This window comes from Rhinoraja longicauda, chromosome 5 (assembly GCF_053455715.1).
Source record: "Rhinoraja longicauda isolate Sanriku21f chromosome 5, sRhiLon1.1, whole genome shotgun sequence".
NCBI lineage: Eukaryota > Metazoa > Chordata > Chondrichthyes > Rajiformes > Arhynchobatidae > Rhinoraja > Rhinoraja longicauda.
In genome coordinates this window covers 7,750,638-7,778,376 of record NC_135957.1, presented here as the reverse complement: position 1 = coordinate 7,778,376, position 27,739 = coordinate 7,750,638, and the positions used below count along the sequence as shown (strand labels likewise).

At 44.5% G+C, this 27,739-nt stretch overlaps 2 protein-coding genes across 3 annotated transcripts in view; one reads left to right on the top strand and one right to left on the bottom strand.

Annotated features, from left to right (window-relative positions):
- The window catches only part of wdr26a (WD repeat domain 26a), an 82,020-nt gene extending 63,515 nt beyond the window's left edge, over window positions 1-18,505 (top strand). For both annotated transcript variants that reach the window (XM_078398866.1, XM_078398865.1), the window contains 3 exons: window positions 2,531-2,660; window positions 6,143-6,328; window positions 7,702-18,505. In XM_078398866.1, coding sequence (XP_078254992.1) covers window positions 2,531-2,660; window positions 6,143-6,328; window positions 7,702-7,727 — 342 coding nt within the window. In that variant the 3' untranslated portion in view covers window positions 7,728-18,505. The remainder of the gene's footprint in view (window positions 1-2,530; window positions 2,661-6,142; window positions 6,329-7,701) is intronic.
- Window positions 18,506-19,470: 965 nt separating this feature from the next.
- Window positions 19,471-25,786, bottom strand: cnih4 (cornichon family member 4). Its single transcript, XM_078398868.1, has 5 exons — window positions 25,674-25,786; window positions 21,052-21,120; window positions 20,653-20,765; window positions 20,214-20,354; window positions 19,471-19,680 (listed from the first exon to the last, which is right to left on the bottom strand). Exons 1-5 carry the CDS (start codon window positions 25,740-25,742, stop codon window positions 19,653-19,655), a joined length of 420 nt encoding a protein of 139 aa, XP_078254994.1. The 5' UTR covers window positions 25,743-25,786; the 3' UTR covers window positions 19,471-19,652.
- Window positions 25,787-27,739: the final 1,953 nt, after the last annotated feature.

Here is a 27,739-nt window from a genome sequence, read left to right as displayed (position 1 = left end):
GGATGATTTTAACTTCACCAATATTGACAGCGATTTGCTCAGTACCAAAGGTTTAGATGGGGCAGATTTTGTGAGGTGTATCTGAGATGGTTTCTTGAAACAGTATATAGATCATTCAACCCAAAAAGAAGGATCTCGACCTGAAACGTCACCCATTCTTTCTCTCCCGAGATGCTGCCTGACCTGCTGAGTTACTCCAGCATTTTGTGAATAAATCGATTTGTACCAGCATCTGCAGTTATTTTCTTATACTAAGAGAACATACTGGACTGCTCAAGGATGATGGAAGGAATTTGTGCTTGGAGTCTGCGATTGTAGGCGAGGTACTTAATGAGTACTTTGCAACAGTTTTCACTAAAGTAAGGACATGGAGGGCAATGAGATCAGTGTGGAAACTACTAATATGTAAAGAAAGTTTGAGAATAATAATGTGGAGGTGATAGGGGCCTTGAGCAATAAGGTGGATAAATCTCAAAGACTTGGCCGAAGTCAGCTTATTGAGAGAGGCGACAAAGGAGATTGTGGGGTCCTTGAAAAAAGATCTGTGTGCCTTCTCTCGCCCAGGCGAGGTTCCGGAGGAGTAGAGAGTAACTAATGTTATTTTATTTAAGAAGAGATGTACTATCTTAGAGATTAGAGATCCAGCTAATTATAGGCCGGTGAACCTCACGGGAAGCTATTGGAGAGAATTCTTCGGGATAGGATTTGCTCCCATTTGGAAAAGATTGGATTAATTGGGGGCCGACAGCATGGCTTTGTACTCTGCAGGTCCTGTCATACTAACTTGATCAGATTTTCAAGGAGGTGAAGAAGGTGCTTGATGAGGATAAAGCAGTGGATGTTGTCTACATGGATTTTAGTAAGGCATTTGATAAAGTTCCATCTGGTAGGCTGATCCAGAAGATTAAGATGCATAATTTGGTCGTATGGATTCAGAACTGGCTTCCTGATAAAAGACCGCGGGTTATGGTGGAAGGACAGTATTCTGTCTGGAGATCTGTAAACAAGTTGGGTTCTATAGGGATCCGTGCTGAGACCTCTACTGTTTATGATATAAATAAATGACTTGGACATAAATTTAGATGGGAATTAACGAAAGTGAATTTGAAATTGAATTTAAATACTGGAAATACTGGTCATGCTGCATCTGTTAAAGAGTGAACAAAACATGCAACTCTCAGGTACACAGGGTTCTTTTCTCAGGGTCAGGAAGTAAAGAAATAGAGCGGATAGATTTATGGTGAGAGGGGAATGATTTCTTAGGAACCAGAGGGGCATCTTTTTCACAGAGGTTGGTGGGTATACGGAACAAGCTTCCTGGTGAATGAAATAGTTGATATATTGGGAATTGTTGATATTTTAAAAGATCTCAGCATCTTTGTACTTCAAGCTAACATGTATGTGCCATTAGGAAGGCAAATGGCTTTTATTGCGATTGCGAGTGGAATACAATTGTCTTGCTACAGTAATATAGGGTCCTGGTGAGATCACATGTGGTGTATTTTGTGTACTTTTGATCTCCCTGCCTAAAAAAGGAAATACAATAGAGCAATATCACATTTTCCCATATTAAGCTCATTTTTCAGAGTTTCGCCAGTCACTCTATCTCTGTCCTGTTGCAGAATCACAATTTCTTCACCACAACATGTCCTTTCTATTTCTATATAATCAGCAAACATGGAAATCTCATGTTTTTTTCTCTCCTCCAGGTCATTCTCAACGTTACATCCCTCCAGACTGAGAATTCCCCAGGCTGGAGGGATGTCACTAGTAGAGACCACATCAGCAGCTTTCCCTCTGTCGACTATGTCAAATTCTCATGGAATTTGATCAAATTTGTCAAACACGATTTACTTTTTTATAGAACGTTAATTAGGTTTGATTAAATTCAGCTTTCTTAATTATAAGAAAATAAATGCAAATCGAAGGTATTTATTCACAAAATGCTGGAGTAACTCAGCAGGTCAGGCAGCATCTCAGGAGAGAAGGATCTCGACCCGAAACCCTTCTTCTGAAGAAGGGTCTCGACCCGAAACGTCACCCATTCCTTCTCCTGAGATGCTGCCTGACCTGCTGAGTTACTCCAGCATTTTGTGAATAAACCCCAGCTTTCTTAATTGATTAATTTCTCTTTGATTATTGATTCCAGCATTTTGTCAACAATAACAAGCACTCAAATCAGTACTAAGTTCTATTGTTCAAACTTTTAAAGACCAGTATGGTGTTTGTGTTTAGTCCTGATAATAATATAATCAGATATTATAAATTTAATGTACTTTTAAGGTTTGAGACATATATAGAGAGGCCAAATGGCCTGTTACATTTCCATCTATGGCATCTTTACCAGAATTATCTCTTTATACCACAGCCAATAAAGTATTAATAGTTATTACTTGGCAATCTGAATGTCATCCATTCCCAAAATCCACAATATTTGAATAGTAATTGAACATTTTCCAGAAGTTATATTACATTGAAAATACATTTAGCAATATCTTAAACTTAAGTGTGACTGTCTTCTTTCTTTTAGGGAGTTCATCTATGGGATTTGCAGGATCGTGTTTTGGTGAGAAAGTATCAAGGTGTGACACAAGGATTTTACACAATTCATTCATGTTTTGGAGGCAACAATGAAGACTTTATAGCCAGTGGCAGTGAAGGTAAGAAAATGGGTTGCCGAGTATCATCGGCTTTTGATGCCTTGAGAACAAATGTAAAGTATAATTTATAATAATAATAATGCATTACATTTATATAGTGCTTTTCTAAACACTCAAAGACGCTTTACAGGGTTTACTAAAACATAGAAAAGAAATAGATAAATAAGTAAACGAACAGAAAAGGAAAAAGAAGGCTACTTGGCTGCTAAAGCGTGCTCTGCCATTCAATAATGTCATGGCTACTCTGCTTTTAACACCAACTCCACATTCATATTTGCCAACTAACCTTTCAACCACTTATTAAGAATATATCAAGTTGAGTTTATTGCCGTGTCCACAAGTACAATAATATAGGAACAATGAAAATCCTGTAGAAACATCGCAGACACATAGATAACACGAAAATACATTTTTAAAAAGAGTGTAAAAAAAAACCTTAGTGCAAAATACAATTAGAAAACAAATCAATGGTAGTGCAAGAGGTGGTTAGTGTTGTTCCATTACTGATGGAGAATTAGGGAAGTTCAGCCAATTCAAAAACTTGGTTGTAGGAAGGTTGCTGTTCCTGAACCAGGTGGTGTGGGACTTTGGGTTTCTATACCTTCTGCCTAATGGTAGCAGCAAGAAGAAAACTGGTCCCAGTGGGGGATCCTTGATGCGAGATGCTGCCTTCTTGAGGCAGCGCCTCATGTAAGTGCTTTCAATAGTGGAGGGGCAGTGCCCATGATAGACCAGGCTGAGTCCACTACTCTCTGCAGCCTCCCGCATTCCTTTGTGTTGGAATTGCAATACCAGAATTGTCTGCCTCTGCTTTAAAAATATTTAAAGACTGCTTCCACCGCATAAGAGGAAGAGTCACCTTAACTCTGTCTTAAATGAGCTATCTCTTACTTTCAAACAGTAACCCTCCAGATCTAGATTCTTCCACGTGAGGAAACATTTTCTCTACATCAACCTGTTAAAATTTCTCAGGATCTTATATATTTGAATAGTGACGTGCCACACAAGTTCCAGGTAATGATGATATCCAGCTATCACCTCCTGACATTCAATGGCATTGCCATCACTGAAACTCCCCACAATCAATATCCTGGAGTTATCATTGACCAGAAACTGAACTCAAATGTCATATACACAATGTAGAGTAGGTCAAAGGCTAAGAATCTTGTGGCGAGTAACTTGCCTCCTAACTCCCCAAAAGGACAGAGCACCCTTTGATAGACACTCCATCCACAATCGTACACTCACTGCAACATGATTTACAGCAGCAGCAGTTTGTATCATCTATCTAATGCCCTGCAGCAACTAACCAAAACTTCTTAGCTCCTTCCAAACTCACTTCTTCTACAAGATAGAAGGATAAAAACGGCATAAGCATGGGAACACCACCACCTGAAAGTTGCCGTCCAAGCCATATAGCATCCTGTCTTCAGCATCCAGGGGCGGCACGGTGGCGCAGCGGTAGAGTTGCTGCCTTACAGCGAATGCAGCGCCGGAGACTCAGGTTCGATCCTGACTACGGGCGCCGTCTGTACGGAGTTTGTACGTTCTCCCCGTGACCTGCGTAGGTTTTCTCCGAGATCTTCGGTTTCCTCCCACACTCCAAAGACGTACAGGTATGTAGGTTGATTGACTTGGTAAATGTAAAAATTGTCCCTAGTGTGTGTAGGATAGTGTTAATGTGCGGGGATCGCTGGGCGGCGCGGACTCGTTGGGACGAAGGGCCTGTTTCCGCGCTGTATCTCTAAATCTAAATCTAAATCTTCACCAGTGCTGGGCCAAAAGCCTAGAACTTTATCCCTAACAGCATTATGGGTAAATCTACTCCACAAGGACTCCAGTGGTTCAAAAAGGTAGGTCACCAGCAGCTTCTCGAGGGCAATTAGTAACGGGCGATTAAATACTGACTCAACCTGCAAAGCCCACATCTCTTGAAAGAATGTATAAAACTCCAAATGTAGTCTAACTGAAGCATCATAACATAACATCTGACATTTATATTCTGTGTACCAACCTGTGGAGGCAGGAGTAGAAAATGTCGCCTTTATCACCGCTTCTTGCACGGTTGTAACTTTAGGGAACTATTTATTTCAACCCCAAGGTCCCCGAGTTGATCAACCATTTATTGTAACATCTTACTGCATATATCATTCTTCGATTTGACCTCCCAAAGTGCATAACCTTGCACTTGTCAGATTACATTTATTACAACATATAAATTGACTTGGATTGGTATTTGGCTGTAGTCATGGGCATATATCGTAGGGGACTGAGAACGCATCCTTGCGGGGCACCAGTTTTGAGGATTACCGTAGAGGATGATTTGTCACCATCACCTATCATGATGGTGGATGACAAGGCTATGGGACGGTAGTTGATAAGGCATGAGATTCTGCTTTTCTTTGGCACTGGGATGATAGTGGTCTTCTTAAAGTAGGTGGGTCTCTCAGAATGGAGTAGGGAGAAATTAAAGATGTCTGTAAACACTCCAGTCAGTTGGTTCGCTCAGTTCCTAAAGATGTGGCCAGGGACTCCATCTGAGCCAGTTGCTTTCCATGGGTTCATCCTCAGAAAGGTTGATCTATGTTCTGCAACAATGACCTTGGGAAAAGGCACATTTGAGTCAGATCTGATGGATATCATCACCCTATTGGTCTGCTCAAAGCAACCATAGAATGCATTAAGTTCATCAGGGAGTGCCGCGCTATCACCAGTGATGCTGCCTGACTTTGCTTACCAGCCACTTACAGTATTCGGGTCTTGCACAGTTGACAGGCGTCCAAATTATTATACTGGGACTCAAGCTTGTCCTGGCATTGTCTCTTGGCATTCCTGCTCCAGTTTTGTTCCACATTCTAAAGATTTGCAGGCTTGGATGTTAATTGGCTTCTGTAAATTGTCCCTAGAAAGTAGGATGCAAAACTGGGATAACAGAATTAGTGTACGGGTGATCGTTGAACCTGTTTCCATACTGTATCTCTAAACTAAACTAAAACTAAGCTAAACTAAATTTAGGCTTAGCAGCTGATTACTCCCTGAGTGGGTAATGACATGGATTTCTTGGACAATTACATGGATTTGACATGGATCTACGAGGAAGGTTGATTCTAGCTATAGGTGAATCAGCTGAAGTAGGGAATTGTAGCTTCATCACGAGTGAAGTGAGATGTCTCCTTCCATCTCCTGAACCACATTTCCTGGTTCCAGATACACTGGTAACAAAAGCAAGCCTAATTTTCATTCATAACGGGAAAACCTCTGGGTAGGTTGCCTTGGTTTGCGAGTATCATGCCATGTCCGATCCTGCTTGCTGATTCTAAAGTGTCTTGTAGATGAGGAGTGAGTAAAAACCTAGTAGACATCTTTTGGATGTTAAATTTTGAAAGTAATAATTTAAAATATTTCCTAATCTTTGTTGCCTGTGTTGCATGAGGGGGTAAATCAGTGCTTCCATATGTATTTTAACAAAATATCTCTTGCAGATCACAAAGTTTACATTTGGCACAAACGAAGTGAACTGCCCATAGCAGAGCTGACGGGACACACACGTACTGTAAACTGTGTGAGCTGGAACACGCAAGTCCCATCCATGATGGCTAGTGCTTCAGACGATGGTACAGTGAGGATATGGGGACCGGCACCTTTCTTGGACAACCAGGAGTCTGAAGGTGACAAATTTCATTATTTACAAAACTAGGGAGAAAAATAAGGTGTGACAGGACTGCTTATTTAGACCAGATCAGACTTGTCCAGGTGTGGAAGTCTGATCTGAGAAAGAGTAGAACAAAATATCTTTTGAAAATCAAAGATTTGGTGCTCCTTATAGGAATTTCACAAAGTTAAACTTTAGGAAATAAATAGAAAAACCAAAATTCATAGCCATAAGAGTCATTCGGCATGGAAACAGGCTCTTCGGCACAACTTGTCCATGACGACCAAGATGTCCCGTCTAAAGAATCATAAGAGTCTTACAGCGTGGAAACAGGGCCTTTGGCCCAACTTGCCTACACCAGTCAACATGTCCCATCTACACTAATCCCACCTGCCTGTGTTTGGCCTATATCCCTCTAAGCCTTTCCTAGGGAGAAGTTAACAAGCTTTGGGAAACAAATTGTAAAACCAGGTTGAGCCGGTGGTAAGGAAGACAAATGTAACAATAACATTCATTTTGAGAGGACTAGAATATAAAAGCATGAATGTAATGCTGAGGCTTTATATCGTGCTGGTCAGGCCACATTTGGAATATTGTAGGCAGTTTCTATGACCAGAGGGCACAGCATCAGAAAAAAAGGATGTGCCTTTGGAATGGAGATAAGGAGGAATTTCTTTGACCCAAGAGGGTGATGAATGTAGAATTCATTGCCACAGGCGCCTCTGGAGGCCGACATTGGATATTTTTGTAGCAGAGATTGGTTTGTTCTTGATTAGTAAGGGCCTCAAAGGTTACGCAGAGAAGGCGAGAGAATGGGGTTTAGAGGGAAAAATAGATCTGTCATGATCAAACGGCAGAGCATTCTCGATGGGCCAAATGGCCTAATTCTGCTTCTATGTCTTATGGTCTTTTGTTTTCTGAAATTTCTGGTCCTGTTTCAGATTTCCAACATTTTTTAAAGTTTCACGATAATTGGATTACATTGGCCTTAATTGGATCAAATATGTAATGAGCTTCTGCTGTTATTATTTCAGCTTCAGCTTATGCATCACCCTGAAGTACTTTTTTTGGTCATCTGACCTCAAGATAGGTGGACACCACTGCTCTAAAGTGGAACATTGCAGAATGTATCAAGTGCCAGTGCAATAACGGTTCGTTAGATTGATTATTGATCAAAATATGGCTGCAATATTTTAAAGAAAGTATAAGTTCAGATGGGCAACTGACTGGGACCAACTGTTTGCCATCTGGAACCAATGCCATGACCCATGTGAACTCCCCAAATTATTGAGTTATCTGTTGTTCATTGAAGTAGCAAATTTATGAAACATCAATTATTTTATCTTAGATTTTTGTCACATTTTAAATGTTGTGTTCCTCTCTCCACAGAAGCCTGTAGTAGCATGGATAGTTGACGGTGACTTTGCAACTTTGAACTGAAATTAAGTCACGGAACAAAATGGCTTTAAGTTTGGCACAAACCAACTGCTGATGATCACTGGACAAACGTGCTCACGATGAAACTCATTCCAGGTCCTGTAACCGGTGCCAGCATCTTACCGCCTTTCTTCATAGTTACAAATCCAGGAGAAGCAATCTTGTTAGACCCCAGTGGGACACCATTTTGAACTTTAACCATTGGTTGTGAGGAAATCGTGTCCATTGAACTCTGATTCTTTTCTGCCTTTTTCTGCTCTGGCAATCTACCTTCTAGTTTGACACCATGGAATTTTAAATACTTGTTTGAGGTCTAACTCAGAAGGGTGAGGAATGCTAGTCTGGGACAAACATGCAGTAAAATAGGAAAAAAATGCCCTTTGTTTTCAATCGGCTAGCCTGAATAGTGGAACTAACTACAGCTCAGTCTATGAACAACACCTGGGTCATGTTGCCCTGGACTCTTTCTTTCATTATGGTATTTTAGGGAGAAAATAAGGAAGGTATTCATGTACAGAATTTTGGGAGGGGTTGAGATCCAAATTATTGGCTGAATCATTTAAATCTTTTTTTGCACTTGCTCCCACATCATGGTCTTCCATTTGTTTTATAATAAATTCATTTCAGTGTTTTTGAAGTGATCGCAACAGTGAATTTTATTTAATTCACTGGTGGAGATGCCACATTAATTTATTTAGGGGTGAAAACACAAATTTATAGACTGGAAGAGTATTTTGTACTGGTAGTACATGTTCTTTCATTCAGATTTGTAACACTACCTATTTTTTTTTGTAGATAAAATCAGTTAATCTGGCATGGTCATTGTACAAATTAACTAGTTCACCGGTCCTATTGGGTAGTTCTTGATCTCAACTGGGGTTAGTACCATGTTTCTCTATGTGAAGGGGCATGAGATAGGAAAAACACAATTTATGTGAAGCGTGCAGCACTTTTTGAGCACCTAAGATAGATGGTAACAACAACAATGGTTTGGCAGTAAGCCCTTTGCCAGCTTGCATTCCAGTTGGAGACAGCTGCTGAGTATGGGCAGACTTGAAATAGGGAAAGAATGTAAATGTTTAATGAGGAGAAATCGTCCCACATCTTGATTTGTGCAATATATTACCTTTCTTTGCTCTTTTTCTTGTCGTGTCCATTTTTTAAAATTGCCAACTATTTAGAATAATCTTTGAGGTTTCGAGACACCTCATAGATCTCAATCCTTTTTTTGCTTGTGTTACTTGCACACTAAATGAATGTCAATAAGAGGAGGAGTGATTCTACACTGTCTGCCCTCAAAGTATAACATTGGTAGATTCCTAATTACCAGGTATGGTACCATGCTGGTATGGGAGGGATGCAGGTGCTACCTCCACAGGTGAATCGTTTGCCAGTGCAGAATTTTCTCCTCCTCCTATTGACATTCATTTATTGTATGAGCCCAAAAATCAAGAGAGATGGGTTAGGCAGTGTTTTACAGTGCTGTTATTGGTAGTTGCCCTGTATGGGTTGGCGAGGTGGTGGGAGGACCAACACTGCAATCTGATCAATTGATCAAACAGCTAATTGATCGACCGCAGATTTATACTTTGCCAATTTATTATACATTCTTTTAGAGTTCGCAGTCTATTTTTTATGTATAACTGCTCTTAGAATTTAGATTCATTCTCCTCTAAATTTGGGTTTTTTTAACTTGGAAAATGAGTAGAAATTAATTCAAATTATTTTGCTGAGATGGGGTAAAAATTGAGGTTGGCTAATAAATCTGGCAGTTTGTAATTAGTCTATTAAACATCATTGGGAGAAAAGAGATTAAAAAAACGGGAGAGCACTGCATTGCCAATATACCGTCAATGAGAATGCAATTTAGCAAGCTTTTAAAAAGAAACTGGCTTTACTTCAGATTTGGTGGCATCACTGCTTTCAACTTTCCCAGTGGCTCATCCAACCCTTTTTCATTTTTAAGATGTGGGAATTGCTGGCAATGCCAACATTTATTAACCACTCATAATTGCCCATGAGAAAGTGGAAATCTTGAATTGTGTCAGTCCGACAATGTTGTTCGGTAGAAAATGCTCAGGTTTAGACCCCAATGTGAATGAAGGGGGTGAGTATATTTCCAAATCAGGATGTAATGTACAACTTGGACAGAACCTACATTTGCAGTAGTCCCGTGCACCTGCTATCTTTATCTCATAGGTGTGGAAGATGCTTTCATAGTGTCAGTACAAAGTAATTTGTAGATGGTACTACACGATGCACCTTGGCACGCTGGTGATGGAGGGACTGTTTTGTCCTGTCCTGGTACAGCTGTTAAACCTGCTGGGATCAGCCTTGCCCACTTGAGGATTGTTTTACTGGATCAGGTTCATATGTGTGATGACACCTGTACCATAGATCTGGAAGTGTAATATCCTTGCAGTCAGCATTAAGTTGGGGGGGGGTTCAATGTGTAATACTACTTATCTAATTCCTGTTCAGAAATTAATTTTCAACAAATGTCAGCAGTGGATTATCATCATAAATCAGTATATTTGCACTATTTACTCAGCACCACTCAGGAAACTCTGATGTATGACTTATTTTTGTGTTAGATTTAATGGCCTCAGGCTAAAAAGCAGAGAGGGATTCTCTCATCAGTTGTTTCCTGTCTGTGATGGGTCGGTGTTAATACACTGAACAGTTTTTAAAAAATCAAATGTTGTAACATACCCCACTGATCACATTTGTATGGGATAGAAAGTAGTAACTTTTAGCAGTTCTGTGAGCATCCCTTAATGAAATCAGATGATTGGGTTGACTTCTGTTAGGTTTATTTAGGGATTTTTACCAAATCAGCTTAAAATAAGTACATTATATCAACATGATGAGGTTACTGTGGTTTAAAATTAAGGAGATGTGCCCTCCTCAGCACATTTTATTATCTCATGTTTTGTGCCTGAGGTGAACTCTACCACCTACTGGTTGGCATCATTCTTATCCACAAATGGATAGCATGCAAGACTGCTTAATTTTTATAGAGCTACTCTTGAGACTGACAAGGCTCTTGATGACAAAAGTGATGAGACCCAGCCTCCTTGTCTGAGAAGTGATACATTTATCTTTAAAAAAAACTTTACCTAAATCAGGATAAATATTGGGGAGCACTTTAATTTGCATCTTCAGGGCTTTCTTTCGCCTTTTAAGTACTCTTTCATATATAACCAATATTTCTGATTGCGTTTAGATAAGGTGGACTATTTAAAATGAGCAAGTCTATGATAATTAATCACATAATTAAATGGGCGGCACAGTGGCGTAGCAGTAATAACTATTGCTTAACAACACCAGAGACCTAGGTTCGATCCTAACTAAGGGTGTTATCTTTACGGAGTTTGTACGTTCTCTCCATGTCCTGCGTGGGTTTTCTCCGAGATTTTTGGTTTCCTCCCACACTCCAAAGATGTACAGGTTTGTAGGTTAATTGGCTTGGTATAAAATTAAATTGCCCCTAGTGTGTAGGATAGTATGTGTGCAGGCATCGCTGGTTGACGAGGACTCAGTGGGCCAAAGGGCCTGTTTCTGCACTGTATCTCTAAACTAAACTAAACTAATAATTAGAAAAATGCTCCATCTTCTCCATTTCTGGCCAGGGTTACTTCAAGGTGTAAAATACCTAAATTCCTAGCTTCTATTTAAATTCATGCAATTGATGTTTTAAAATCCCTTGACAAGTTTACATCTGTCTGTAACTTGAAAAATAGGGCCCCTTGATTAATACCCAAAATGAAGTGAGAGATCAATGGATTTAGAATGGGTTAGAGTGAAATAGATAGTACTTAAACTACCGCTGGATTGTAAATTAGTACACTTATGACACAAGAGACTATAGATGCTGGAGCAAAAAACAATTACTGGAGGAACTCAGCATGCCAGCCAGGAAGCAAAGGAATGATCAATGGTGCAGGGTCTCGACATGAAACGTCAACTATCCTTTTGCCTCCTCAGATGCTGCTGAGCTACTCCAGCAATGTTTTTTTTTGCTGATTGACATTCATACAGCATTACTAAAATGACATCAGGTGAAAGAGCCTCAGCGAGTTTTAATCATTATTTCTTGCCTTTGGGCTCAGTTATGGTAGAGCACCAGTTTTCCTAGTCACATTGGCTTACTCAGCAAAAATACCACTGCCAAGGATTGCTGCAGACATGATCTACCCATTGGTTAGGATGTGCTAAAGGAGGCAGCTTGGTAAAGAGTCTGGAGTTTGTTCCGCAAACACTAAAAATAATTTAATGACTTGACAACTTCCTGCAGATTTTTTAGTCTTGAAATGTTTATAAGGGGAGCCTACTCACAATTTGACTGTGGTCAAACCTTTCAGTTTAGTTTATTGTCACGTATACCGACATGCAGTGAAAAGCTTTTGTTGCGTGCTAACCTGTCAGTGGAAAGACAATACATGATTACAATCGAGCCATTTACAGTGTACAGATACATGATAAGGGAATAAATTCTAGTGCAGGGTAAAAACAGTAAAATCCAATCAAAATCCGAGGGTCACCAATGAGGTAGATAGTAATTCAGCACTGCTCTCCAGTTGTGGTAGGATGATTCAGTTGCCTGATAACAGCTGGGAAGAAACTGTCCCTAAATCTGGAGGTGTGCGTTTTCACACTTCTATACCTTTTGCCTGATAGGAGAGGGGAGCAGAGGGATTGGCCGAGGTGCTTGGAGTCCTATGAAGAGCAAGGCATATATATCTCAAAAAATTATTTTTACAGAAATCATGAACAGCAGCATATCTCCTAGGGTTGTTGCACTGATACCACATCCTATAAAGTTTTATTGGGCTGTACTATTTGACCAGAGATTTATGGATCAGTATAATATTGGTATTTTAGACCTAATTATAATTAAATGCAGTATTTAATAATTTATCTAGTGAACCAATTGGACTTTAAAGATGAAAGATTGATAACATTTCAAAAATATGTCTCAATTTTTCTCCAAGGAGCTCCTTTATATCCTTGAATTGAGACCATACTATAAATTGGAACGAGTGCAGGAAATATTTAGTGTTTAGGAGGACACGGACAATAAATTTAGCGATGAGCTAGTTCCATTAACTCTCCAAAATATGAATATTTAAACATTTTTGTTCAAGATAGGTGCTGCTTAAAAGATTCTACCACGCTTTCTGATCTACTTGAAATGTTTTAAGAGATTCCTCAAGCATGATTCTGAAGTGACAGGAAACAGAATTGTCAATAATTTACGTATGTTGATATTTGCATGTGGTATCAGCATTTAACAGTGAATATTTACTTGATAACATAAATAGCCAAAATGGGTTAATTCCTGTATCTGCATCTCTTCAGCAACTTGCCTAACTGATTACCACCTCCCATACGCCTTGCTGTCTAACTTAGAATTTCATTCTGCCTCCAAAGGTTTGTCTTATCGATAAACCGGTCTGAGGGACTTGAAGCCCTGAAATTGCAGTATCCTACCATTACTGGCTTTTTATAAAAATTGGCAGAGTAGATATCAAATTTGATTTACCTGTTTTCCTGATGCTTTTGTAAAAGCTGTATGTAGATTCCACAGGATGAGCTCAAAGTAACAAATAGTAATAATTTTATTTCACATATGAATGAATGAATAAGTTTATTGGCCAAGTATGTGCATATACAAGGAATGTGCCTTGGTGCTCCGCTTACAAATGACAACACAAACATACAGTTAACAATTAAGAATAAAGCATAAACACGTCAAAACAATAAGGATACAACATTATGGTCTAGACAAGTGGGTGAAAATAAACCAGAGCAAAAAAGAGCAAAATATTCAAAATGTTCTCCTATTGGAGGCAATGTGTTCAGCAGAATAAAAGTGGGATATCTTTATTCGACCTTGAGGATGAACAACATGCACATTGACAATATGCGCACAATAGAGACTCCAGTGAGTCGTATTTACCTTCCAAAATTGCTTAAGGACCAGGTAGTGTTTGTCAGGAAGAGATCCACAAAGCAACAAGAGCCATTGTGACTTCTAGGAGAATTTAATTTTTGTTGGCAATTAGGATCCTAAGCTTCCAATCACTGATTCTTCTTCCATGATCAAACAGGTTAAAGATGTTATTGGTGCCAATACTTAAGGATGGAAATCCATATTGATGTGTGTGGTTACATTAGAGTATCCTAATATTAGCAGATCATATTATCAATGTAAAATTTTATAGAGGCGAGAATTGACACAGAGTTTCTTCACTGTTCATTGGATTAGTTAGATCTAAAGAAATGTAGGCCCTCAAGGTTTTTTGATTCATGCAGCCGTTTAAAATAATTATTAAGTTCATTATAATTATTAAAATTGTGTTACTCTCCAGTGTCTCTGCATTTAATATAATTGAGGTCATGTGTCCGACTGGTGCAGTGAACACTTAAATTTTACGCGTTGAATCTTGTATCCAGTCAGGCTTCAGTTATCCATTCAGCAACGTCTGCTATTTCAAAATCTCTATATCCAAATATTCAGACTTACCATCTACTGCAATTGGTTTCTTTGTTTTTTTGTACCTTGCTTTATAAGTTACTGGAACAATTCACTTGAATCAAGCAAGAATGTTGCAGGGTAATATTTTGTCAGCTTTGCTTCAAATCTGCAATGGCCTTTCTCTTTACCATTCATCATTGTTTCTTGGACTTTGTCACTGAAACACTGCATTTGGATTTTTATTCAAACTGGGCTGTTATCAATAGGCTTGCCATTGTAGTTTAACTGGCCTTTAGGTTCTTTATACACAATCCCTTTAGGTTTTTGATCAATCTATTGTTTACTTTGAACAATGTTTAATTTCTTTATCTAGTCACAAAATTATGTTCTCTAATTTTATGCATACAGAAATTTCCTGATGCAATACAAAATTATTGCAGCCTCTGTTGTTTTATATGAAAACAATCACCAAATAAATGATTGGTGTACATCTTGAGAAAAAAATATCCCCTTCTACTTATTTTCCTATCCTAATGCTTTATTCTGGAATCTCATCTTTGAGTTTAACAACCTTCTTGACAGAGCCTTTGTGCTGATAGTTGATGGAGGAATAGATCAATGAGCTATTGCTGAATATTTAATTGTATGCTTTACATAATCAAATGGCTGTGCTTATGCACTTAAAAATGAGTCCATTATTTGAAAAGTGTGCCTGAAAAAGAGCTCTGCAGACAGTTATTAAAGAGCCAATAAGAAGTCAGCTACAACCTAGGATTGACCTGTACACTACCTGTTTTCTAAAATATGTTTTCCAATCTGCAAGAGATATGTGGGGAGCTGTTATTTCAAAGCACTTTTTGTTAATATTTGTCAGACTTCAATTTACAAGATATCTTCCACCCAAAAATAATCCCCTCAAAGTGCTGAACATGCAGTGTCATTGTAAAGTACAATTATGTCATATGGTTCCTGTTTTGCATTTGTAAGCCCACATAATTAGCAATAAAATGAATTGCCCTTTAACTTGGCACTGTAAGTTGCTGCGATTTTCATTTGGATTCCTGGAAAATGGAGTCTGCTATGGCTCTCTATACTTTTGAATACATGGCCTGATGTGAGTAGACTTGCTATTAATGTTGCTCTAGGATGTGTGAACATGACATTGATTCAATAGGAAGGTTTTGTAGTTCCATGCGTGACATGGTAGTACGAGTCCAAAGTTGAAGTTTGTTCCACTCCAGAGAACAACCAGAATCTGCACTTCTGGACCAAGGGATAGTTGCACAGTCTGGGGTGCCCAGTTTCAAATAAGACATTAGTCCAAGACTTGTCTGCTTTCTCAGGCAGACTTAAAAGATCCCAAGGCCTTAGTTTGAAGAGGAGCAGTATTTTTGCTAATTATAAATTCCTCAATCTACTTCACTAAATCATTATCTGTGCATTATCATATCATTGTGGGTGCTTGCTGTATGCAAGATCTACAATAGCAATTACATTTCAAAAGTACTTCATTAGATGTTGCAAAGCAATTTAAAGCCAAATTATCATGTAAATGCATCTTTATTTTGTCTTGCTGTTTTTGTGTCTGAAGGAGAAAGGCAGCAGACTGTGCTGCCTGTCGTTTGCTTTCTATGCTATAAAACCAGCACCTTGATCTCTGGTACCTGGTTGAGAATGGTTTTCTAATGTGCCCTCCTTTCGCTTGCCCTCAATGGTCTAAGATGTGCTGGCTAGTTTCATTCATCCTTTCTATTATAGGAGGTGAGAGGGAAGATTAAAGTATAAATTGCTTCACTGTTGGATTATCAGTAATAGTGAGGTGTGACCAATGACCACTTAAATGAAAGTGAGGTGTGTCCAATGACCACTTATAATGTAGAGATTACCTACTTCCAGGTCTGATGACATTAATCAACCAACTGCTTGGACAAATGAGCATCACCATCAATGATGTTCAAATAAACCTGCTTCCATCCAAAGTGTTGACTTCGACATTTCTGTTCAAGGATGAACTTGCTATTTCAAATCCAGTCAAATTTACTAGTCCTAAAATAATGAATGTGCCTCAATGATCAACTTAATGCCTTTGTATTTATAGAATTATCCTGGAAATTCCATCAAGCAGGAGGAAAGGGAGAATTCAGAGTAAACAACCACACAGAATTGGTCCATTTCACTTACCTGTCTTTACCCTTTCCGATGTCACCTGGTCTTCCTGTCAATATTTCAAGAATCTGCATCTTATCTCATCTCTACTCTGAAAAGTGCTAATTTTCATGTCCAAATTAGCAAACAGAAATTGAGAATAGGCCATTCAATCCTTCGAGCTCATCACAGCTGATACTCCAACTGTAATGACCATCCTCCAGAGATGCTGCCTGACCCACTGAGTTACTCCAGCACTTTATGTCTATCTTCTGTAATGACCTGTTCCTTTTTTCCTATATTCCTATTCTAATGATTTGGCTTCAAAGTTTTTGATTGTGTATCGATTTTAAATCTGTGTACTTGAAACCACAGTTCTCCATTGACAAAGACTAATGCATTATCTTCGTATCATAGGCATCTTATGTGACAGATGGGATGCTTTAGAGAACTAATGTGGACAGGATCCTTCCACCACAAACTGGTATTTAGTGCTCCATTTGATCAGTCCAAGCCTTCACAGTGAAAGGAGTGTGCGGCAGGAAGCCCATTTGTTAACCTGTTCTGACTTTGTAATTGGGTGTGATGGAGATGGTTTGTATACAATATTTGGTTTTCATGTTGATTGTTGCAATATCCTGATACTGAATGGCAAAGGGTATGCTTTATTTGCGCATCCAGTCAGATTGTTACTCGGTTCTCTTCCTTTGCCGCTGGCCTCTTTGCGATTAGGCCTTTTTTTAGTTTAACAAGTGTTGCAGGGAATTTTTTTTGCAAAGCACGGCATTCAAGAGCTCACATGTTGAAATGCCTGAGGCACATCCCAAGCTTGGGTGTGATGTTCCTGCCATCGAGGCCAATGTTTGTCTCTTACATCTCTTTAAAAAAATTAGGATGTATACTGAATTGCTGCTTTCTTTGTGCAAAATGGCTGACATCTCCTGCTTCGTAATGGTGTCACATTTTGATGGTAATTCATTTGTGAAGCATCTGGAATGACCTGTGGCTGTTAAAGTTGCTAGAGAAATGCAAGTCTTTTAATCTGGCAAGAGCTTCTTGAATTGTGACACTGACCCAAGTATTAGTGTCTACCACTGATCGAGCAAACAACCTGAGAGAGTGAAAATTTTACAAAGTGCATGTTGCATAACGTTAAAGCAGGTGGGATTTGGCAACTTCCTTTTGCCAATACACTAAATCCTTGTTACAGCATTGAATTAAATATATCCTTTCTGTATTATGTTATTTCATAACAGCCTGGTACACATAAAGTACACATAACAGCATAAAAGCCTGTTTTTTTCTGCCTATTTATTTTTTTCATTTTAGATTTTAAAGCATTTCATTATTTTATAAATATTAGAGCATTTTAAGCATATTTTAATGGCTGTTGACCAGATGTTATTTGACTCCAATATTTTAAAGTTCCCACTGTATTAGGTTTGCAAAAGTCCACTTTGTCACATCACGGTGGTGGGTGTGACTCCTCAAATCATAAAGGAGGAAAATTTAAAAATGGATGATTTGTATTTCTTAAATCTCAATAAATATGAGTAACTGCATTTCCTTGAATATTTCAGCTTTTATTCATTGCTGACAAAAGGGATCTTGACTTTTTTTCTCCCATTTCAGGTCTTACCCAGGTGTAACAGAGGAGAATATTAAAGGTAGACTAGCATGCTGGCTGAATCAGTTTGGAACAGCAGTGATAATTGTGTTCCTAGTAAACCTCGCATAATATAAATTAGCATTATTAAAAACAATAGTAGTTAGGGGACAGGGACTTGGGAAGAGTGTTTTGAATTCAAAATGTTATTATGCAGGATTTTCAAAAATAAGTCTTTTCAACAGCAATAAGTTTATTTTTATTGCTAAAAATATTAAAGACTAAATTACATTGTTTGATTGTTGCACAAATGTCAATAGAAGCCATCACTTGGTGAAACTAGTAGCTGTGTTCTTAAAACATAATGGTTTCTTATTACTGTGGGGAGGTTACATGTGAAGAGATTTCACTTCCAACACTGATTTTCTTTCCCCAGGACAGCTATTTTTTCTGCTTGTCAATTTTCAAATAAACATTTATGTGGTTCTCTACTTCCCAATCAAAATCCTGTTATAACCAATTTGGCTGGCATAATAAAAATAGTTTTCCAATTCATTCATCATTGTACATACAATTTTTGTTTTGTAAAATTGAGGTAAGAGAGGAGAAAAACATTCAGGCCCATGGAAATAATAGGTCTGATGAGAGGGCTGTGCACTTAGGGCTGCACAGACTGCTGTGCCAGAACAATCATACAAGATTCATCAGTGAGGCAGTACTGACAGAATTCAGTAAGATTGCTTTTCAAAAGAGGATTAAGCAGACCACAAGAACAAAAGGTGATCTTCCTGATTCTGAGGAAATGTTGGACTCCTGGGGAAACCCAGGCAAGGAGTTATTTATCTTACAATAACACATCAGCATTCAAGGTCAAGCCAAAAGATGGTATTTCACTCAAAGAAATCCTCTACCTCAGAGAACCACAGCACTGAGGAAGGTGAAGAAGAGCAGGTTCCAAAGAAATCAGGCAGGAAAATGGAACTGAGGTTATTAGTCTGATCAGCCATGCCTTATTTGGTAGTCTGGGGGTAGAAGGAACTCGGTCTCAGCTGTTCCTTATCATATCATACATCATATATATACAGCCGGAAACAGGCCTTTTCGGCCCTCCAAGTCCGTGCCGCCCAGTGATCCCCGCACATTAACACTATCCTACACCCACTAGGGACAATTTTTTACATTTACCCAGCCAATTAACCTACATACCTGTACGTCTTTGGAGTGTGGGAGGAAACCGAAGATCTCGGAGAAAACCCACGCAGGTCACGGGGAGAACGTACAAACTCCGTACAGACGGCGCCCGTAGTCAGGATCGAACCTGAGTCTCCGGCGCTGCATTCGCTGTAAAGCAGCAACTCTACCGCTGCGCCACCGTGCCGCCCTGCCAGGCAATTACTGAGAACAACTCTGGCTGAAATCAGCACGGCACAACTCACGTTTGACCGAGGATTACTCTAACTTGTAACCTCTCAACCAGACAATCAAAGCCTTACTTTTAAACTGTAACTTTATTGCTTAAAAAAATAATCTCAAAACACATTTCAGTCGGGTCCAGAAATGTAACCTGCATGATACGACCTTCTCCAACTTCTAACCCAAAAGAACCAAACGGGAGCCCGGTCCCAGGTCTGCTCGATGTTTGTGCATGTCCACACACCTCCCCTGGGGCACTCAATCGTTGATCAATGCCAGAATCATACTGTCAAAAGGATGGGATAAAGTCAGGGGGGTTGTCACACAGAGTCACCAAACCACCACCCACTGCAAACCCTTGAGTGATGCAATTCCGAGATAAACTTTTGCTGGATGTGCAAATCCCTCCTTGCACATTTTATCTTTTGTGTCTGCCACCATTACTTGCATTCAATCCCTGCTGTTACCCTCTCATGACCTCCATCATCCACCTAACCCTGCTGACCCCAATATTTCCTCCCTAAATCGCTTTGGTTGTACCTCTCTCCATTCCTTCACATACCCAAAATGATCAATTTTCTCTCCTCCTCCTTCCCCCTACTCCTGCACTTGATTTACCTCCCACTTTAGAGATACAGCGTGGAAACAGGCCGTTCGGCCCGGCGAGATCGCGCTGACCAGCAGTCACCTTGTACACTAGCACTATCCTACACACTCATTCCCTCCCCTTTTCTGTTGGGCTTACGTATATACTTCCTCCCTCCTGCACTTGAAGTAACTTCCTCAATCTCACCCGATCCGAAGCTATGTCGTGCTCACCTGTACAGGTAGATGAAGAAACACAGCAAGTGGAAGCCGAGTTTGATCATGGCCTCTTTCATGTGGGTCTTGAGGAGGCCTCGGTTGTGTATCTCGGTCGGGTCGAAGACCCCCACGTTGCCGGAGGGGACAGAGAAGTACCTGTGGGAGAGTCGGGGAACACGTCACCCGGAGCTCACAGCCCCAGCGAACCTGCACACAAGGTCAGCGCTCCTATTACCACACCAACCCACAGTCGGATACCACCCTCCCCCCATGGCACGGTGCCCTGTCCTGCAAACAGAAATCAGTTCAGGTCTGCCCTAATAGGGCCACCTCTGCACCACGTATGCAGGGAGGGCAAACCACAAGGGTGGTGTGGCGCCTGGCCCACCTCCACCAGCACCCTTAGCATGCTCCTTCCCTTCCTCCCTCCCTTCCTCTGTGAGTGCTGACTGACCTGTAGAGATTCCAGGCTGCAATGGGCAAGTTGAGCAGCAGGATGAACCAGTGCAGGGAGACCAGCATCAAGATCGTGACCACGCTATGGCTTACCAGCTCCGGCAATACCCACTGTGAAGAGATGTTTGGCAGGGTCAGGGTTTGGCACGACTCTGCCCAGAATCTACCCCCATCCCCCTGCAGTAATAACCACCCCTCCACACCTGGTTGGGGGGCAGTCGGCAACCTCGTCGGTGGGCATAGAGCCAAAATGGGAGAGTGGTGAGAGGAACAGGGGAGAGTGGGGAAGATGAGGGGTTAGGAGGGGGGGGGGTGAAACTAGGACGAGGAAGGGGGGGAGAAAGAGGAGGGGAATGGTCGGCTGAACAGTGTAGCCGGATCCGCACAGAGGACTCACCTTGTTCAGCTTGGAGCAGCATGCTCTGGCGTTGATATAATCGCATTCCAGATCTGAGAGCGTTATAATCTGAACAATGCTCAGGAAAATCCAGGGTCAATCAGCCCAACTGACAGCTCCTCACAAGCTCCCTCTCCTTCCTCTATTCCCTTTCACTACTCCCTACGATCCTGCCTCAGCTCCTTCCCCCCTCCCACAGACACACACTGGCATTCTCTCGACCTCACCCAACTCTCGTCCAAATCCCTCCCATTATAACCCCTTCCCATCCCCCAGACCCACCTCAATTGCTTAATCTCCTCATTCTCCCCTTACTCTCCTTTCCCCCCTCCCTCACTCACTCCCCTTCTCTTCCGCCTCTTCCCCCACTTCCCTCTTTTCACTTCCATGCATCACCCCTCCCTCCATTTTACTCCTCCCTACCACCCACACGTAGACAAGGTGGTGAAAAAGGCTTTTGCCACACTAATCTTCGTCAATCAGGGATTGGAGTACAGAGGTTGGGACGTTATGTTACATTTGTACAAGATGTTGGTGAGGCCGACATCAGATTTGGTCACCATGCCATGAGTAAGATGTCATTAAGCTGGAAAGAGTGCAGAAAAGATTTACAGGATAGTGCCAGGATTTGAGGGCCTGAGCTATGGGGAGAGATTGGGCAAGCTAGGAGTGTATTCCTTGGAGCTAGGAGACTAAGGGAATGATAGAGGTGTATAAACATCATGAGGGGAAGAGATAGGTAGGTGAATGCACAGTCTTCACGGGTAGAGCTTATTTAATCGTGTGCATTTAATGGGAACTGGAGTGGATATCTTTTCCACATGGAAGGTGGTGGAGAAATGGAACAAGCTGCCAGTGGAAATAATGTGTAGGAAAGAAGCAGTCTGAGGAAGGGTCTCGACCCGAAACGTCACCCATTGCTTCTCTGCAGAGATGCTGCCTGTCTCACTGAGTAACTCCAGCATTTTGTGTCTGACAGTGGAAAGAGTTGAGTCACATACAACAACAACATTTAAAAGACAGGTTTATGGATAGAGGTGGTTTTGGCCACATAAGGCCAGCTAGGATGGGCAAACTAGGCTGAAAGGCATGTTTCCATGCTGTTTGACACCCGAGTCCTCTCCTAAACATTCCCCTCTCTAACCATACTCCCCATAACTCCACTCCCTTTCCTTCTCCCCATCCCTCCATCCACATGCTCCTGTTGTCTGTCTCTTCTTTCCCAATGCACATCAGAGCCCACCAAACCCCCTCTCCCCATACTTCCTCATTCCCTCTCCTTATCCGTCCAACCTCTCCATCCCTACCATCCCTTTTCCCTAGCCATCCTCCCCCCCCCCCTCCTTATCCCTCCCTCCCTCTCTCCCTCTGATTATTATCTCAATGGAGTCAGATTATTATCTCAATGGAGTTAGGTTAGGTAAGGGGGAGGTGCAGCGAGACCTGGGTGTTCTTGTACACCAGTCACTGAAAGTTGGCGTGCAGGTACAGCAGGCAGTGAAGAAAGCTAATGGAACGTTGGCCTTCATAACAAGAGGATTTCAGTATAGGAGTAAAGAGGTTCTTCTGCAATTGTATAGGGCCCTGGTGAGACCACATCTGGAGTATTGTGTACAGTTCTGGTCTCCTAATTTGAGGAAGGACATCCTTGTAATTGAGGCAGTGCAGCTTAGGTTCACGAGATTGATCCCTGGGATGGCGGGACTGACATATGAGGAAAGATTGAAAAGACTGGGCTTGTATTCACTGGAGTTTAGAAGGATGAGAGGGGATCTTATAGAAACATATAAAATTATAACAGGACTGGACAAGCTAGATGCAGGAAAAATGTTCCCAATGTTGGGCGAGTCCAGAACCAGAGGCCACAGTCTTAGAATAAAGGGGAGGCCATTTAAAACTGAGGTGAGAAAAAACTTTTTCACCCAGAGAGTTGTGAATTTGTGGAATTCTCTGCCACAGAGGGCAGTGGAAGCCAAATCACTGGATGGATTTAAGAGAGAGTTAGATAGAGCTCTATGGGGCTAGTGGAATCAAGGGATATGCGGAGAAGTCAGGCATGGGTTATTGATTGGGGACGATCAGCCATGATCACAATGAATGGCGGTGCTGGCTCGAAGGGCCAAATGGCCTCTTCCTGCACCTATTTTCTATGTTTCTATGTCTGTTTCACTCTCTATTTCCCTCCATCAACACTCTCCCTCCTTGCCCAATGCCTCCCCTCCCATCCCTTCTTCTGATCCATTCCTCCCTCTTCCCACCAATCCCTTTCCCCACTGCCTCCCTCTCTCAGTCCATCCCCGCTCCCTCCCTCTTTTCCTCCCCCTCCCTCTCCTCACCCCATTCCCCCCACCTCTCCATCCCTCTCACGCCATCCTCTTTCCATCCCTACCCTTCCTTCCCTTATCTGTCCTTGCCCCCTCTCCCCTCCCTTATCTGTCCTTGCCCCCTCTTCCCTCCGTTACTATCCCTCCCTCTTTCATTTCACCCCCTGCCTCTCCAGATCCCTCCCTTAACACTATCACACCTTCCCCCATTCCTCCCCCATCTACTCCCTCTCCTGTCCATCCCCCTCCCTCAGTCCATCGCCCCTCCCACCCATCTTCCTTCCCTCTCCCGCCATCCATACCCCCTCTCTCCTCATCCGTCCTCACTGCCTCGCTCTCCATTCATCCTCCACACTGACGTCTATTCCCCGAACCTCACTACCCACTCATACATCTCCTCCCTCCCTCTATCACCCTCCTCCCTCTCCCCATCACTCTTGTCCCTGTCCACATCATCCTTCTCCCTCCATCCCCCTCCCACCGTCTCTCCATCCCTCCTCTTCCTGTCCGCATCCTCCCCCTCCTCCCCCTCCCCCACTCCCTCCCCTCTCCTCCTTCCTCCCCTCTCCACCTTCCTTCGCCCTCTCCCCCTTTCCCCAATCCCTCTTCCCCTCCCTCCCCTTCCTCTCCATCTCTTCCTCTTCCCCTCTCCCTCTTCCCCCTCCCTCCTCCCCTCTCCTTCCTCCCCTCCCTCCTCTCCTTCATCCCCTCCTTCCTCTCCTTCCTCCCCTCTCCTCCTTCCTCCCCTCTCCTCTCCTCCTTCCTCTACTCTCCTCCTTCCTTCGCCCTCTCCCCTTTCCCCTTTTCCCAATCCTCTTCCTCTCCCTCGTCCCTCTCTCCTCCCCTCTCCCCCTACTCCCTCCCCCTACTCCCTCTCCCCTACCCCCCTCATCTCCCCCCCCCTACTCTCCCCCTCCCCCTACTCTCTCCATCCCTCTCCCTCCCCCTACTCCCTCTCCCCTACCCCCCTCATCTCCCCCCCTACTCTCCCCCTCCCCCTACTCTCTCCATCCCTCCCCCTCATCTCCCCCCTACTCTCTCCCTCCCCCTACTCCCTCTCCCCTACCTCCCTCATCTCCCCCCTACTCTCTCCCTCCCCCTACTCCCTCTCTCCTACCCCCCTCATCTCCCCCCCTACTCTCTCCCTCCCCTACTCCCTCTCCCCTACCCCCCTCATCTCTCCCCCCTACTCTCCCCCTACTCCCTCTCCCCTACCCCCCTCATCTCTCCCCCCTACTCTCCCCCTACTCCCTCTCCCCTACCCCCCTCATCTCCCCCCCTACTCTCTCCCTCCCCCTACTCCCTCTCCCCTACCCCCCTCATCTCTCCCCCCTACTCCCTCTCCCCTACCCCCCCTCACCTCTCCCCCCTACTCTCACCCTACTCCCTCTCCCCTACCCCCCTCATCTCCCCCCCTACTCTCTCCCTCCCCCTACTCCCTCTCCCCTACCCCCCTCATCTCCCCCCCTACTCCCTCTCCCCTACCCCCCCTCATCTCCCCCCCTACTCTCCCCCTACTCCCTCTCCCCTACCCCCCTCATCTCTCCCCCCTACTCTCCCCCTACTCCCTCTCCCCTACCCCCCTCATCTCTCCCCCCTACTCTCCCCCTACTCCCTCTCCCCTACCCCCCTCATCTCCCCCCCTACTCTCTCTCCCCTACCCCCCCTACTCTCCCCCTACTCCCTCTCCCCTACCCCCCCTCATCTCCCCCCCCTACTCTCTCCCTCCCCCTACTCCCTCTCCCCTACCCCCCCTACTCTCCCCCTACTCCCTCTCCCCTACCCTCCCCCTACTCCCTCTCCCCTACCCCCCCTACTCTCCCCCTACTCCCTCTCCCCTACCCCCCTCATCTCCCCCCCCTACTCTCTCCCTCCCCCTACTCCCTCTCCCCTACCCCCCTCATCTCCCCCCCCTACTCCCTCTCCCCTACCCCCCCTCATCTCCCCCCCCTACTCTCCCCCTACTCCCTCTCCCCTACCCCCCTCATCTCCCCCCCTACCCCCTCACCTCTCCCCCCCCTCATCTCCCCCCCCTACTCTCCCCCTACTCCCTCTCCCCTACCCCCCTCACCTCTCCCCCCCCTCATCTCCCCCCCCTACTCTCCCCCTACTCCCTCTCCCCTACCCCCCCTCACCTCTCCCCCCCCTCATCTCCCCCCCCTACTCTCCCCCTACTCCCTCTCCCCTACCCCCCTCACCTCTCCCCCCCCTCATCCCTCTCCCCCCCTACTCTCTCCATCCCTCCCCCTCCCTCTCCCCCGTTCACGTTTCCTACTTTCCCTCCACACGGGCGGATACGAAGTAAACGGCGAGGAAGATCAGGGCGCAGCAGTCGACCAGGGAGAGGATGAACACCGCCGCCTCCATCGCCGCTTCCGCCTGCGCTGCCGGGGGAGCGGAATCGGTGGGACTCCGGCGGACGGGGATGGGAGCCGGACCCGGGGAGGGAGGGAGGTGCAGAACCCGGGAAGGGAGGTGCACAGCCTGGGGTGGGAGGGTGCAGAGCCCGGGGTGGGAGGGTGCAGAGCCTGGGGTGGGAGGGTGCAGAGCCCGGGGTGGGAGGGTGCAGAGCCCGGGGAGGGAGGGTGCAGAGCCCGGGGTGGGAGGGTGCAAACCCCGGGGAGGGAGGGTGCAGAGCCTGGGGTGGGAGGGTGCAGAGCCCGGGGTGGGAGGGTGCAGAGCCCGGGGTGGGAGGGTGCAGAGCCCGGGGTGGGAGGGTGCAAACCCCGGGGAGGGAGGGTGCAGAGCCCGGGGAGGGAGGGTGCAGAGCCCGGGAAGGGAGGTGCACAGCCTGGGGTGGGAGGGTGCAGAGCCCGGGGTGGGAGGGTGCAAACCCCGGGGAGGGAGGGTGCAGAGCCCGGGGAGGGAGGGTGCAGAGCCCGGGGTGGGAGGGTGCAGAGCCCGGGGTGGGAGGGTGCAGAGCCCGGGGAGGGAGGGAGGGAGGGAGGGTGCAGACCCCGAGGTGGGAGGGTGCAGAGCCCGGGGTGGGAGGGTGCAGAGCCCGGGGTGGGAGGGTGCAGAGCCCGGGGAGGGAGGGTGCAGACCTGGGGAGAAGGTGCTCAGCCCGGGAAGAGGGTGCAGTGCCCGGGAAGAGGGTGCAGAGCCCGGGAAGAGGGTGCAGAGCCCGGGAGAAGGTGCAGAGCCCGGGAGGGAGGGAAGGTACAGAGCCCGAGGGGAGAGGAGGATGCAGAGCCCGGGAGGGAAGGTGCAGAGCCCGGGAGGGAGCGTGCAGAGCCCGGGAGGAGGGTGCAGAGCCCGGGAGGGAGCGTGCAGAGCCCGGGAGGAGGGTGCAGAGCCCGGGAGGGAGCGTGCAGAGCCCGGGAGGAGGGTGCAGAGCCCGGGAGGGAGCGTGCAGAGCCCGGGAGGGAGCGTGCAGAGCCCGGGAGGAGGGTGCAGACCTGCAGTGAGGCGCCTCCACAGTCAGGATGCAGAGGCTGCGGCGTTCCTGGTCCCAGGGACAGGGGAGTGGAGGTTACACAAGACAGACACAAAATGCTGGGGTAACTCAGCGGGTCAGGCAGCATCTCTGGAGAGAAGGAATGGGTTTATTCACAAAATGCTGGAGTAACTCAGCAGGTCAGGCAGCATCTCGGAAGAGAAGGAATAGGTGACGTTTCCGGTCGAGACCCTTCTTCAGACACAACTTACATTGAGCTGTGCAACACAGGAACAGGCCTTTCCACCCATGGTGTGTGCATCAACCATGATGCTAGCTGAAATGAACTTCTGCCTGCACATGGTCTGTTCCCCTCCATTCCCTAATTGCTCATGTTTCTGTCAATAGACACAGAATGCTGGAGTAACTCCTGTCCGGCTGTTATTCCAGCCTTTTGTGTCTATCTTCGGTGGAAACCAGCACCTGCGGTTCCTTCTGACATGTCTCTGCCTAAATGCCTCTTAAGCATTGCTTTCGATCCTACTTCCACCACCCTGCCAGTGCGTTTCAAACACCGACCACTCACTGTGAAAGAAAATGCCTCGTAAATCTCCTTTAAAGTTCCACCCTCTCACCTAAACGTGGCTCTTTTCACTTGCCACCCTGTGAAAAAAAAACTCTTTGACTACCCTGTCTATGTGTCATAATTTTATAAACTTCTGTCGGGTCTCTCCTCAGCTTCCAACACTAAAGAGAAAACAATCCAAGTTTGTGCAACCTGTCTTTAATACTTTCTAATCCAGACAGCATTCTGGTAAACTTCTGCACCCTTTCCAAAGCCTCCACATCCTTTCTGCAATGGTGCGACCAGAACTCCACGTGATACTCCAAAGGCGGCCTAACCAAAGTTATGTGCAGCTGCAACTTACGAGAACATTTGGAGCTCAAACGCAGGCTAAAGTTTGGATCTAAAGAGCCCAGTGTTCTC

Coding starts and splice junctions, on each gene's coding strand:
- cnih4 (XM_078398868.1), bottom strand. CDS start 25,742: ATGGAGGCGGCGGTGTTCATCCTCTCCCTGGTCGACTGCTGCGCCCTG. Junction 21,121..25,673: donor TCTTCCTCGCCGTTTACTTC/GTATCCGCCCGT, acceptor AGCATTGTTCAG/ATTATAACGCTCTCAGATCT. Junction 20,355..20,652: donor GCAGCCTGGAATCTCTACAG/GTCAGTCAGCAC, acceptor ACTCTCCCACAG/GTACTTCTCTGTCCCCTCCG.